This window comes from Oncorhynchus keta, chromosome 19 (assembly GCF_023373465.1).
Source record: "Oncorhynchus keta strain PuntledgeMale-10-30-2019 chromosome 19, Oket_V2, whole genome shotgun sequence".
Lineage (NCBI taxonomy): Eukaryota > Metazoa > Chordata > Actinopteri > Salmoniformes > Salmonidae > Oncorhynchus > Oncorhynchus keta.
This window is the reverse complement of record NC_068439.1, coordinates 51,332,143-51,346,118: the sequence shown is the minus strand read 5'-3', so window position 1 is coordinate 51,346,118 and position 13,976 is coordinate 51,332,143. Positions and strand designations below refer to the sequence as shown.

The following is a 13,976-nucleotide window of genomic DNA, read 5'->3' as shown; positions in this document are numbered from 1 at the left end:
GGCAGGAAAAGATGCCTGATACCACCTCACATTATTGCTGAGTGGAAGATGCAGTATGCATCGTGTTCATTTGGTGATTAATGCTTGAAAAGAGCTGTGCCACAGTCGCAGGATAATTGATAAGCATGACAAACATGCTATTTTGGGGGACAGCAACACCACAGCGTTTCAGACGGGTGCATTTAAAAAAAATATTTAAAAATTCACCTCAACTCTCCAGCTGCAAGTGTTTGCCAAAAGGTAGTGAACGAACAAACAGCTGGTGATAGTGTGGAAAGAGGAACTGTCCTGGGAGGGATAGTTTCTCACGCTCCGTCTCCCTCTGTTGGGGGGAATGGGAACTGTGGTCTCATAGTGGATAAAGTTCACTGACTTGGCTGGATGATAAATAGCATCAAGTTCAGTAATCGGGGTCAGTAGAACCTCGAGGGTCAGCGGTCTCAGTCTTCAATTCCTGTCGTTGACTCCTCTTTGAAATCGCTACAAAACAGACTTTGTTAACTTTAATAGCCAGAGTCAGTCACAAGATCAACCCTGTCGTTCTGCACAGATGTAGAGGCTGAGTTTATAAATAACTGGAGCCTGGTTATGTGTGCCAAAGTAGAGTTTAGAGGATAACCGCAGACCGCTGGAGAGAAAGTGTGTTTGTTCACGCAGGCGTGCGCTTATTTGGTCTGTATCAGAAGAACAACAGCTCTTCAGAGAATGCCCCATGACTAGACAGTGGGATGATAGTGAGTGGACTCGTTTTGAGGATTTCCAATTGAGTCAAATCTGTCCACGGCATGAGTGCTACAACATCTGCTTTATGTTTGGTGAGACTGAGCAGAACAGCTGGGGCTCCAAATGTAGTTAACAAAGGACAAGGCTGCAGGTCTCTATCAATAACTTGAGAAATGAGTCAATGGCAACATCAATGCTTCCTAACACCTTCCTGTAGCCACCCAGCCCAGGACCTACAAAGTTCAGACTGAAAACATTCAGCAGCTAATAACCTGATGGGTCAAGTTCTGTTTTACCTGTTACAAACAAAGCCAAGAAGTCCCGCTTAGAGTTGGGGTGTTTTCTGTTCACTGGATGCACTATGACTAACTTCACCTAAGGATTTAGGTCATCAACCACAGTAGGAGGAATACATTGACTCTTCTATTTATTTTCTCTATGCACTCTCACACCACACACTCACTCGCACAGTCACACTGACACTCCAACACACTCGCTAAATTTGCTCACACTCTCGCATACAGTCATCAAATACACTGATGCTACTCTTTTTATCATATCCTGATGCTTAGTCACCTTACCCCTATGCATGCATGCATGCATGCATGCATGCATACATACAGTATCAACCTCTATCACTCCAGTGTCCCTGCACATTGTAAATATGGTATTGGAACTGAACTTGTATACACTAGTATACACTAGCTTAATCTCGTGTTTTTGTTCTACTTTATGTATGTATTCATTTTTTTTTTATAGTACTACAGATTGATTACTGCATTGTTGGGAAAGCACGAGCAAGAAAGGCAATTTGCTGTAATTGTGCATGTGACATTAAAAACATGAAAATTGGCTCTTACAATGAACATGGTTAGTCAGTCTACACTCGTGTCAAAGTCTTATAAAGCAGAAAAGTCTGATACACAATTAAGAACAATAGACGGATGTGAGCCATTGCTGTGTGTGCACTATGTGGTGCAGATGGGGACATTGCGTTGGCGTTAAGCACTGTAACTACTCACTCTGGGAGAGCAGCTGAGGCAGAGCACACTCGCTCACTGGCTTCCTGTTTTTTGTATCATCGTGGCTTCCTGTTTCTCACACCTGGGCCATCTGTCCACACACACACGTCAGCAGTGAATTCTGTGTTTATAACAGCCTTTTACTGAATGGTAATCAATGATTCCCTTCAAGTGTTGGTTATTTTTCACATCTCTAATTGTTCACTGTCATTGTGTGATGTTTGAGGGGAAATCCAGGTGTTGTGGCTCAGAAAGGCCAGATAAAGAGAGCCTAAAAATGTCAGTGTGTGTATAGAACTGACCTTTCTATGATGTATCAATGGACTCTCTATGCTTTTCCTGGAGTGAAGATAAGGGAGGTGATATGTATTAGGATAAGCCAAAAACTCTGCTTGTTGGGAATGTAATTTATTGTAGGGTAGACGTGTGTGAGCCTGAGGGAAATAAAAAATAAATGAGGGGAAAGGTTAGCTGTGCCTCAGTTAGCCTCTGCTCCAATCACAGCAAAGGTCCTGCCCCAGCCCACCAGCCAATCCCCTGCCTCAGCCCACTAGCCAATCCCCTGCCTCATGGTTATGCATTCTGACAGCCTTCCCCATGTGACCCAGGTTGGCCAATCGGGCTCCTTCCTAGAGGGATGACATCACTAACTAGTCTGTTCCCTCCAGCAGCAGGGCAGAGCTTTATTTTCTGCTCTGAGTGTTTGATGCTAAAATGGAGGCTGGCTCCTCGACTTAGCCTGGGCTATCTCTTCTACCCCAGCCCCTAGATGTTGACATGTACTAGAGCTGCCAGTGCGATGGTTCTGGATTCAACCAACTCAAATGGGCCTTTCCAGCCTGTGGCCCTCTTGCATTTTAGAGGTGAGCAATGCTAGCTGGCTGGCTTTTTGTGTGTGTGTGTGTGTGTGTGTGGTGGACAAGAATGTTGCGATTTACCATCTGTAGCTTTTTAGTGTACTTTGGAGAAACAGTTTTGAAAGTAAAGCCTACTTTAGGAGACAGGGAAGGGTGTCTTTTATCTTTGTCTGCGTAACTGGGGTGTATTTGGAGCAGGAAAATGTTGTGCGTGTTTATCCTATGAAAATGACTAGGATCGCTTAGTGAGAGACAGCGATGGGAGGGGGGGTAGTTTTACTGCCTTCTGCCTCTCCCATCCCCCACCAAGACTGCTGACGTCAAAGGAAGTGAGGTCACAGCCGTTTGCATGCGTTTAGTGTTACCCTAAAGCGGCAGTGCCCTTTGGCTATGTTCTGTCTTGCAGTCCTCCCTTCGCAGTGGAAATGGTTTCTTTTTCATACGTCCCCTCGGTGTTACACTAGCTTTTGAAGGGGAAAATTAGTAGCAGACGCAGACTATCGTGTGCGTGACTTTTAAGATGAATAAATTGATTTTGCTTCTGGGTTGACTGTATCAGAACACCGTAGATATCAACATAAATTGTCCCCTGTTAAATGTAGGCCCAACATAAGCGGAGATGAACACAAGTCAGTGTGTGTCTACTGTCATTTCCTCCTGTAATAATCCTGTTTGGTTTCCTTGTTGGAATATGAGTAACGGTTTATAGATACCATACTATGTGCTGATGGGGACACTACACTTATCTCGTTTGATTATGCACATACAGTACCAGTCAAAAGTTTGGACACCTACTCATTCAAGGTTTCTTCTTTACTTTTACTGTTTTCTACATTGTAGAATAATAGCAAAGACCATCAAACTATGACGTAACATTTGGAATCATGTAGTAACCAAAGTGTTAAAACAAATAAAAATATGAGATTCTTCAAATAGCCACCCTTTGCTTTAATAACAGCTTTGCACACTTGACATTCTCTCATCCATGAGGTTGTCTCCAGGAATGCATTTCAATTAACATGTGTGCCTTGTTAACTTGTGAAATTTCTTTCAGGGGTGGAATACAGAAGATGTCCCTATTTGTTAAAATACCAAGTCCATATTATGTCAAGAACAGCTCAAATAAGCAAAGAGAAATGACAGTCCATTACTTTAAGACCTGGTCAGTCAATCTGGAAAATGTCAGACTAAGTTTCTTCAAGTGCGTTTGCAAAAACAATCAAGCGTTCTGATGAAACTGGTCTCATGAGAACCGCCACATGAAAGGAAGACCCAGAGTTTCCTCTGCTGCAGAGGATAAGTTCATTATATTTGCCAGCCTGTGGAATTGCAGCCCAAATAAATGCTTCAGACTTCAAGTAACAGACACATCTCAACATCAACTGTTCAGAGGAGATTACGTGAATCAGGCCTTCGTGGTTGAATTGCTGCAAAGAAACCACTACTAAAGGAGACCAATAAGACTTGCTTGGGCCAAGAATCACGAGCAATGGACATTAGACTGGAAATCTCTTTTGGTCTGATGAGTGCAAATTTGTGATTTTTGGTTCCAACCGCTGTGTCTTTGTGAGACGCAGAGTAGGTGAACGGATATTCTCGGCATGTGTGGTTACAACGGTGCAGCATGGAGGTGTGAGCGTGCTTTGCTGGTGGTACTGTCTGCGATTTATTTAGAATTCAAGGTACCACCATGGCTACCACAACATTCTGCAGCGATACGCCATGCCATCTGGTTTGCGCTTAGTCCCACTATCATTTGTTTTTCAACAGGACAATGACCAACACACCTCCAGGCTGTTGTAAGGGTTATTTGACCAAGAAGAAGAGTGATGTAGTGCTGCAGCAGAAGACCTGGCTGGCACAATCACGCGACCTCAACCTAATTGAGAGGGTTTGGGTTGAGTTGGACCGCAGAGTGAAGAAAAAGCAACTAACAAGTGCTCAACATATGTGGGAGCTCCTTCAAGACTGTTGGAAAAGCATTCCAGGTGAAGCTGCTTGAGAGAATGCCAAGAGTGCAAACTGTTATCAAGGCAACAGGTGGCTACTTCGAGAATCTAAAATTGAACATTATTTTGATTTGTTTAACCTGTTTTTGGTTGCTACATGATTCCATATGTTATTTCATAGTTTTGATGTCTTCGCTATTCTACAATGTAGAATATATTAAAAAATAAAAACCCTTGAATGAGTAGGTGTCCAGACTTTTGACTAGTACTGTAAATTATGCTAAGACACCTGCGGCCTCAGATGTCATTACATTTTTTTGTGGGGTTAATGCATTAAGCATCAGCACTCGTTCAAATATTCATAGAAGCTAATGGCCACTGGCACTGTTGTGAATAGTTTAGTGAGACACTGCAGCAGTGACACTGCCATTTTGGCTTCGAGGTGGGGACTTGTTACTATACCTAGTCATGAGAAATGCATGTATGCCATTATTTGTCATCTAAATGGTGCAAACATTCAAAGCAGTTCGTTTAGGGAGGGCACTCCACAATTTAATCTTTGCCTAAAGTATTGAGAGTAGGCACTTCTAGCCACACTACGGGGCTGTTGCAGAGACTCCGTTTAAGCTTGTTACTGGATTTAAATGTTTTTTCAACAGATTTTCCACTGCAAGTGCCTTTGCTGAATCTGGGTCTGTGCAACAACCACCCTTCAGATGTGCTTGTGTTCACTGGGAGTTCTGACGAAGCGGATCCTTGATCTCTTGCCTTTTACACCTGTGAAATGTTCGGATGCTTTCTCTTAAACTGTAAATGCCTGTGGGGGCATAAAGGCCATGTGCCCGTGTCTGTCTGTTAGCTGTGTGTGGCGCCACAGCGCATCCCTTGAATGTTTTAGGCGTGTTGAGAAACCCTAATGCTGTTGTAAGGAGAGCAGGGGTACGGTAGGCATGGAGGATCATAGGACAACCGTGTTAGCGCAACATGTGCCTCAACACACCTGACACCGGCATGTACCATAGCAGGAGCAGTGTTGGGAAACAGGAGATTGACAGGGACATGTTAGAACAGGGCTGTCAGGTAGTGTATTTTTAATTTGTGAAAAACAGGTTTAGGCTTAGTTATGTTATGAAATTTTCCAGTTTGGCCAATCATTAGGGTTGGTGCACTACTCATATTTCATACGCAAATGTATTACATTTTGAGTGAAATGCTCGATTTGCTGTGTTCTATGATCAACAGCCCCCGTCCCAGTTTGCGCAACCTTTTCTTCTGGATTTTCTATGTGGTTGCGTCAGAAATGGGTTCTAGTAAAAAAGTATCCCGTTCCATAGGGAAAAGGGTACCATTTCGGACACAGCCTCTTGGTCATGCTGTGGGAACTGGGAAAATCTGACATTGCCAGGCAGTGTCCCCCCCCCCTCTTTGATAAGGTTTTGTGCTTGGTGTGATGTTATTGTTGGATGTTCAGTCTCCCTCCTCCAGTATCTCATGTGTTTTTGTGTTAGGGCTTAGCCTATATCCAGCATATCTGTATACACTCCCCTACATATGTGTTTGGACAGTGATGCTATTCTCTCTTCAAACATTTATAAATTGACATCAAATGTTTCATGAGGTGACTGTACAGATTGTCACCTTTTTTATTTAACCTCTCTGGGATATGCCAGGGAAAATGCAGAGCGCCAAATTCAAATAAATTACTATAAAAATCAAACTTTCATTAAATCACATGCAAGATGGCAAATTAAAGCTACACTTGTTGTGAATCCAGCCAACATGTTGGATTTCAAAAAGGCTTTTTGGCGAAAGCAAACGAGGCTAACTATCACAAATGGTAATTTTGTTCGATTAATTCCGTCTATATATACACTGCTCAAAAAAATAAAGGGAACACTTCAATCACTTCTGTGAAATCAAACTGTCCACTTAGGAAGCAACGCTGATTGACAATAAATTTCACATGCTGTTGTGCAAATGGAATAGACAACAGGTGGAAATTATAGGCAATTAGCAAGACACCCCCAATAAAGGAGTGGTTCTGCAGGTGGTGACCACAGACCACTTCTCAGTTCCTATGCTTCCTGGCTAATGTTTTGGTTACTTTTAAATGCTGGCGGTGCTTTCACTCTAGTAGTAGCATGAGACAGAGTCTACAACCCACACAAGTGGCTCAGGTAGTGTCTCTCATCCAGGATGGCACATCAATGCGAGCTGTGGCAATAAGGTTTGCTGTGTCTGTCATCGTAGTGTCCAGAGCATGGAGGCGCTACCAGGAGACAGGCCAGTACATCAGGAAATGTGGAGGAGGCCGTAGGAAGGAAACAACCCAGAAGCAGGACTGCTACCTCCGCCTTTGTGCAAGGAGGCGCAGGAGGAGCACTGCCAGAGCCCTGCAAAATGTGAGGAGATCCCTCAGGAGACCATCTGCCATCTCATCAGGAGCATGCCCAGGCGTTGTAGGGAGGTCATACAGGCACGTGGAGGCCACACACACTACTGAGCCTCATTTTGACTTGTTTTAAGGACATTACATCAAAGTTGGATCAGCCTGCAGTGTGGTTTTCCACTTTAATTTTGAGTGTGACTCCAAATCCAGACCTCCATGGGTTGATAAATTTGATTTCCATTGATAATTTTTGTGTGATTTTGTTGTCGGTACATTCAACTATGTAAAGAAAAAAGTATTTAATAAGAATATTGAATTCATTCAGATCTAGGATGTTATTTTAGTGTTCCCTTTTTTTCAGCTGTATGTATAATATATATATCCGAAATGTCCATTTATTTGGTGCCTTTGATCCAGAAAAACTGGTTCCAACTTGCTTAACGTGACTTCAAAATATCTCAAAAGTTACCTGTAAACTTTGCCAAAACATTTCAAACTACTTTTGTAAATTAACGTAAATAATCTATATGAAATGAAAGACTGGATGATCTGTGTTCAATACAGGAAGAAAACAAACTGTAGCATGCTTTCTGGTCTCGCGCCTCTATCTAACAGTACACTTCAAATGACCCTTGTTCAAGATGGCTGTACTTCTTCATTACACAAAGGAATAACCTCAACCAATTTCTAAAGACTGACTTCCAGTGGAAGTGATAGGACTTGCAAGAAGGTCCCTTAGAAATCTGGATTCCCAATGAAAACGCATTGAAAAGAGTGACCTCAAAGAAAACGAAAAAAACCCTATATGAATGGTTTGTCCTCGGTTTCACCTGCTAAATAACTTCAGTGTTTTCTATCCAAATCTACTAATAATATGTATATCTTATCTTCTGGGGATGAGTAGCAGGCAGTTGAATTTGGGCATGCATTTCATCCGGATGTGAAAATACTGCCCCGTCACCAAGAAGTTAAGGGTATTGTCATAAATATCTGCCTTTACTCTTTACAAATGACAGCAATTTATATATCTAGTCCCCCATTTTAAAGAAGTCATAAGTGTTTGGACAAATTTCACATAAATGCAGACCACACTGCTAGTGTTGCAAAATAAATCTACACAAGTCAAAAGTATGGACACCTACTCATTTCAGGGTTTTTAATATATCTTTACTATATTCTACATTGTAGAATAATAGTGAAGACATCAAAACGATGGAATCATTTAGTAACCAAAAAAGTGTTAATCAAATCAAAATATATTTGAGAATTCAAAGTAGTCATTCTCTCAACCAGCTTCACCTCGAATGCTTTTCCAAACCTTTTGACTGGTACTGTACATGTTATACATGTTGTACATGTCAATCATTGCACCCACACTGCTCACATCCGTCTGCGTAGCCAGGCGCTAAAATATAACTTGGTTCTTCTATATGTGAAGCTTGTTGCGCTGAAAGTCCCACCTCTCCCATCTCCTCATTGGTTTTTAGGAGTATATACCCATGTGGGTGATTGAAAGATGAACTGAGGTCCACACTCCAGTCCAGTTGGTAGTGGTAATGCACCTGAAAGTTGGTTACCAACTGCCATAAAGTCCAAAAAACAAGAAGCCTGAAGGAAGAGATTACTCTCAACTAACTGTTTACCCTTTTATCTGTGGATTAATTGTCTGAGTAGAAGACCTAGTGCATTTCAGGTAAAATAACAACCCAATGTTTATATCCCAGGACAAATTAGCTAGCAATAGCAAGCTAGCTAGCTAAATTGCCATGAATGTGTTTCAACCTGTCCCCAAATTAATATAGTTGGTTCAGAGTTTTTGTTATTTCAACCTGCGTGTCCTGGTCGCGTCTGGGGGTGTGCAAAATCAAAATGTGCGCAATGGCGAACGGTCTGGTCAGCATGTTAGTGTACCATATTCCCAGCACACAATGACTACATCAAGCTTGTGACTCCACAAACTCGTTGGATACATTCGCAGTTTGTTTTAATTTTATTTTGGGGCATGTTTTGCGCAATAAGTACTGACCTTTAGGTTACTGGCCCAATGCTCTTCACTGCTAGGCTACCTGCCGCAAGGGTCCCTCTAACTTTCTCACTCATCACCATTCACAATTGTCATTGTTATCCGTATTCATGGTAGGAACCACATTTCATGCTTACATACAATAAAAATGACTAAAATGACACCATAATTTATCGTTCACTTCCTATTGGACAAAACATAATCTGAAACGCAACCAAAACAAGCTTTAAATGTACCAAACAAGTTTGTAGAGTCACGAGCTTGATAGTCATTGTGTGTAAGGAATATGGGACCAAATAATACACTTTTTACTTCTTTAATAAATACTTTCATACGTTTTCAAATGGTGGACTAGATGTATAAAGTGCTTTTGTTTCTAAACAGTAAAGCACTGATGTATGAAAAATTCTGGAGTTTAGAGCCATATTTAAATATTAGTGTCACTGTCCAAATACATAGGTAGTGTAGATGCCTTGATCTCCATTAACTTGTGTGTCAGAACAGAAAGTCTAAGCTAGCCAGGCATGGTTAGGCTACCCATCATGCGAGTGTAGTTTAGCCAAAAACAACAACTTCCCCGGGTATTGCTATCTGTGGGATTAGAATTGTCATCTGCGGCCATATGTATCAAGTGCTGATCTATCATCGGGGCCCAGTGTCCATACATTTGTGATCTAAAAGGTACAACTCATCCTAGAGCAGCGCTCCTGGTCTCTTGTCTGTCTCAGTGGTGATGGTGATGCATAGATGGAAGTAGTCAGATACAGGTGGGTCAGTAAAGCACTAATCTACGCTGACAAGTTGAAAAAAAAATGACCGGCAGACATGTCTACTTGGAACAGGTTAAAAGCAACATTCTGAGTGGTTTACCAGAATGCACTGCCTGAGGCCACGGGAGACTCATGTCAGACTGCATCTGTGTCCTCTGCAGATTGGCATGGCTGTGTAGTGTACGAGGCTGCTTTGTTCTAAACCTTGATTTCTGTCCGGCTGTTTTTGTGGTCGGTCATCACATGCACAGTGCACAGAAGGCTGCTGCTCGGCAATAGCTAGCTATCTACATGAGGTGAGCGTTCATCCAGAAAAATGAGACTGATAACGAGTGGCTATTTTTGTGAGTTAATGGTTATGTGGTGGCTGTCACGCTCTGTTCTCCTGGAGCATGTTTGAAAGTGTTTTACATTTTGTATTCATTCAGCAAGCACTGTTGTCAGGAGTGCCTCAATGTCTGAGACTGCCTACTAATACAGTATCAATAATTTGCTCATTCCCGTTCTGTGCATGTTATTTTACACTTTTTTTAGGAAGCTGCTGCCCACCCTCCCCCTCATCACATTTCTTAATTTCTTATGTATCTGCTGCTCAACCTCCCCCTTCACATTTCTCTCTTTACTCACTGTCTTCTGAACCTTCAACCAATTTGATCAACATGATGTAGCCTATGTTTGGCCTCAAATTTCTGAACAACAGAAATAAAAACCCCAGCGGCTATTTGAATTGACCTTCCAAAAATAAATACGTTTTGTAGGGGGATTTAGGCTACAACCTTCTCTGTTGTAACTAAGGATATTGCAGTAGCATAATATCCTTAGTTTACATATTGTTTTTCCACAAAGCAATCTGTTTTAAGCACTAGTGTTGTACTTTAGGGCTGGGAAATGCCAGGGACCTCACAAAACGATATTATCATGATACTTGGGTGTGAAGTGTTGCGATGGTGGTTTTTATGTGATTAGCACAGCAAATAACACCACAGAGCTAGTGTGACGGCCACATTGTTTACATCAAAGGTTAGTGGGGTATTTACTGCTGCTCGCTATCAACAAAAGTCTGGTCTCTTTGTACCCCCGTTGAGGCCAATGAGTCACTTTTACTCAACATTCTAATAGTAATAAATACATTTCATGTATGCTACGGGGAGAATAATATTTTGCTTGTGTTTATGAAGGTCTTGGGTAACATAAGGAAAAAATCAATCTAAACTACCATTTTCATCAGTTTGTTACTGTTTGTTGCCGTGTGCTCACTTGTGGAGCGGAGCGCATGGAACATGTTGAGTTACTTAGCAATGGTAAGTGTTTTGGAAATCTCAGAATATGCTCTTTCTGATACTATATATAAATGTAACCGTTTTACCTGCATGTGATGTTTCGATTGACATGTCCTCTTAACTGCTTGAAATTCTAACATACGTGTGTTAAATAGACTTAGTGAAAAGTCAAGGATGGTGGGGACATAAATACATTTTAAAATGTTAAATTAATATTGGGTCAAAATGAGCCCTTTGGCCTTCATAGTGTTAAAATAAAAACGTACTGTAGTTTTAACTTCTTGGTGACAGGGGGAATTATTGAGTAGCTTGGCTAAGGTGCCCAGAGTAAACTGCCTGCTACTCTGTCCCTGATGCTAATATATGCATATTATTAGTAGTATTGGATAGAAAACACTCAGAAGTTTCTAAAACGGTTTGAATGATGTCTGTGAGGTATAACAGAACTCATATGGCAGGCGAAAACCTGAGAAAAATCACACCAGGAAGTGGGAAATCTGAGGTTGGTAGTTTTTCAACTCTTTGCCATTCCAATATACAGTGTAAATGGGGTCATATTGCACTTCCTAAGGCTTCCATTAGATGTCAACAGTCTTTAGAACTTTGTTTGAGGCTTCTACTGTGAAGTGGGGGCGAATGAGAGGGGATTGAGCCAGGTGTCTGGCAGCAGCCTCGATCTGTGACGCGCATTCACATGAGCGGTAGCTCTCGTTCCATTGCTTTTCTACAGACAATGGAATTCTCCGGTTGGAAGATGATTGAAGATTTATGATTATGAAAAGATTAATGAAAATGTATGATTAAAAACAGCCTAAAGATTGATTCTATACTTAGTTTGACAAGTTTCTACGACCTGTAATAACTTTTTGTCCAACGTTCGGCTGGACCTGAACGCGTGTTTGGATTTGTTTACCAAACGCCCTAACAAAAGAAGCTATTTGGACATAAATGATGGATATTATCGAACAAAACAAAAAAAATATTGTGGAACTGCGATTCCTGAGAGTGCATTCTAATGAAGATCATCAAATGTAAGTTAATATTTATAATGCTATTTCTGACTAATGTTGACTACACAAAATGGCGGATATCTTTTTGGCTGCTTTATCTTTTTGTTTTTGTTGCTTTTTCCGTAACGTGTTTTTGAGCGGTTGCATTAAGGAGAAGTATATCTCGAATTCCATGTAAAGTATTTCTGTAAATTGATGTGGCTCTCTGCACTATCACCGCATGTTTTAGAACTACTGAACCTAACGCGCCAATGTAAAAGGAGATTAAGGAGAAATATGCACTTTAGAGAACAAAACATACATTAAGTCCTATGAGTGTCATCTGATCATCAAAGGTTAGTGATTAATTTTTATCTCTATGTGCTTTTTGTGACTCCTCTCTTCGGCTGGAAAAGTGACTGGGTTTTTCTGTGACTTGTTGGTGACCTAACATAATCGTTTGTGGAGCTTTCGCTGTAAAGCCTTTTTGAAATCACACTGTGGCTGGAATAACGAGAATTTTATCTTTAAAATGGTGTAAAATACTTGGATGCTTGAGGAATTTTAATTGAGATTTTTGTTTTGAATTTGTCACCCTGCACTTTCACTAGCTGTTGGCGAGGTGGGACGCTACCGTCCCTCATAACCTCTCTGGGATAATGAACCGCTAGCTTGCTCTAGTCATGTATTATCGACAACCTTACGAGACCTAGACAGTGGTTTGTTTACAGTAAAGCTAGACTATACAGATGCTAGCACTGACACCTTGTGGTGTTAATTTTGAACTGCACACAAGGATGGTACATAACTTTATTTCAAGCAGCATTTGGCGATTTTGTATTTTGCAATTAAATCAAATTAACCTTCAAATATTCCTCTCTACACACCCTCACAATTGTGGTATTTGCTAATAATGTCTCCTGTGTGTCACCCCTTAAGGCCTACTTTCATTACGAGGGTAAGGCTAGCTACAGATTTCACACCAAAAAATGTGATTTAACCAAAACGGGATTCTCAATGTCAGTGTCCAGTTGCAGGGGTTCCGTTTTTAAATTAGAAAATGCCCCCGTTGTTACATTTGTTTTTGCTCCATGAAGTAATCCAACAATGTATAAGCGGTCTCATTGATTGAGACCGGTGGTACCACTGTAAAGTGCCACATTTCATGACACTCACCTGTCTCTTACAATGAGAGAATATTTGAAATAGACAAGATGGTGGCATACACGTTGTTTGATTACTTCATGGGGAAAATATGTATTTATTTTAGTAACAGAGCATTTTCCAAGTTAAAATGGGCCCCCTACAACTGGACATGGACATTGAGACTCCTGTTTCTGTGAATTGAGAACAAAGATAATATCGCCAATACCAGGTTAGTTGAAACATCTGACGTTTTGTGTAGGCAAACCTGTAACTCCCAGTATAATGGATACCAACATTTTGGGGTTAAATCACATTATCTGGATTTAACATCTGTAGCTAGGGTAGGGCTTGCACAAATACATTTCATGACTGCATGTACAGTAGCTGGCGAAGTCAAATCGGTTATTCTTCCACACAGTTAGCCTCATAAAACGAAAAACCCACACACTCATCTTTCCAATATCAGCCTTTTTATTTTTTAAATTAAGTTACCATCAAATGATTCCTACACACTTTACCTTAGATGTGAGTGCTTTTACTATGTCTAATATCATTTTAAAATGGAGAACTGTTTACATTTAGTTGAGAAATGTATGAATTTATTAGTCCTGTTTCAGTATAGAAATGACAAGCCACATGCATTGCACATGCCCACAAGGTCAATACTAATCCCATCAGTTAAATTGCCATAAAATTCACTATACTGAAGTCAAAGAATGAACACTTTCATATCATGCAAAGACCACCACCTACAGTGTTCGGCCACTTGAATTTTTCCACATTTTGTTACGTTTGTCTTATTCTTCTGAAGTTAGATGCGATTTCCTC

General features: G+C 41.0%; 1 protein-coding gene across 3 annotated transcripts in view; it reads left to right on the top strand.

The window, feature by feature from the left end:
- LOC118398437 (serine/threonine-protein phosphatase 2A 56 kDa regulatory subunit gamma isoform-like) overlaps positions 1-13,976 on the top strand; it is a 37,589-nt gene that overhangs the window by 12,344 nt on the left and 11,269 nt on the right. The window contains exon 1 of one of the 3 annotated variants that reach the window (XM_035793762.2): positions 2,394-2,608. The exons of the other annotated variants lie outside the window; for them this stretch is intronic. Coding sequence (XP_035649655.1) covers positions 2,515-2,608 — 94 coding nt within the window. The 5' untranslated portion in view covers positions 2,394-2,514. Of the gene's footprint in view, positions 1-2,393; positions 2,609-13,976 lie in introns of those variants that run through there. 3 annotated transcript variants of the gene reach the window in all.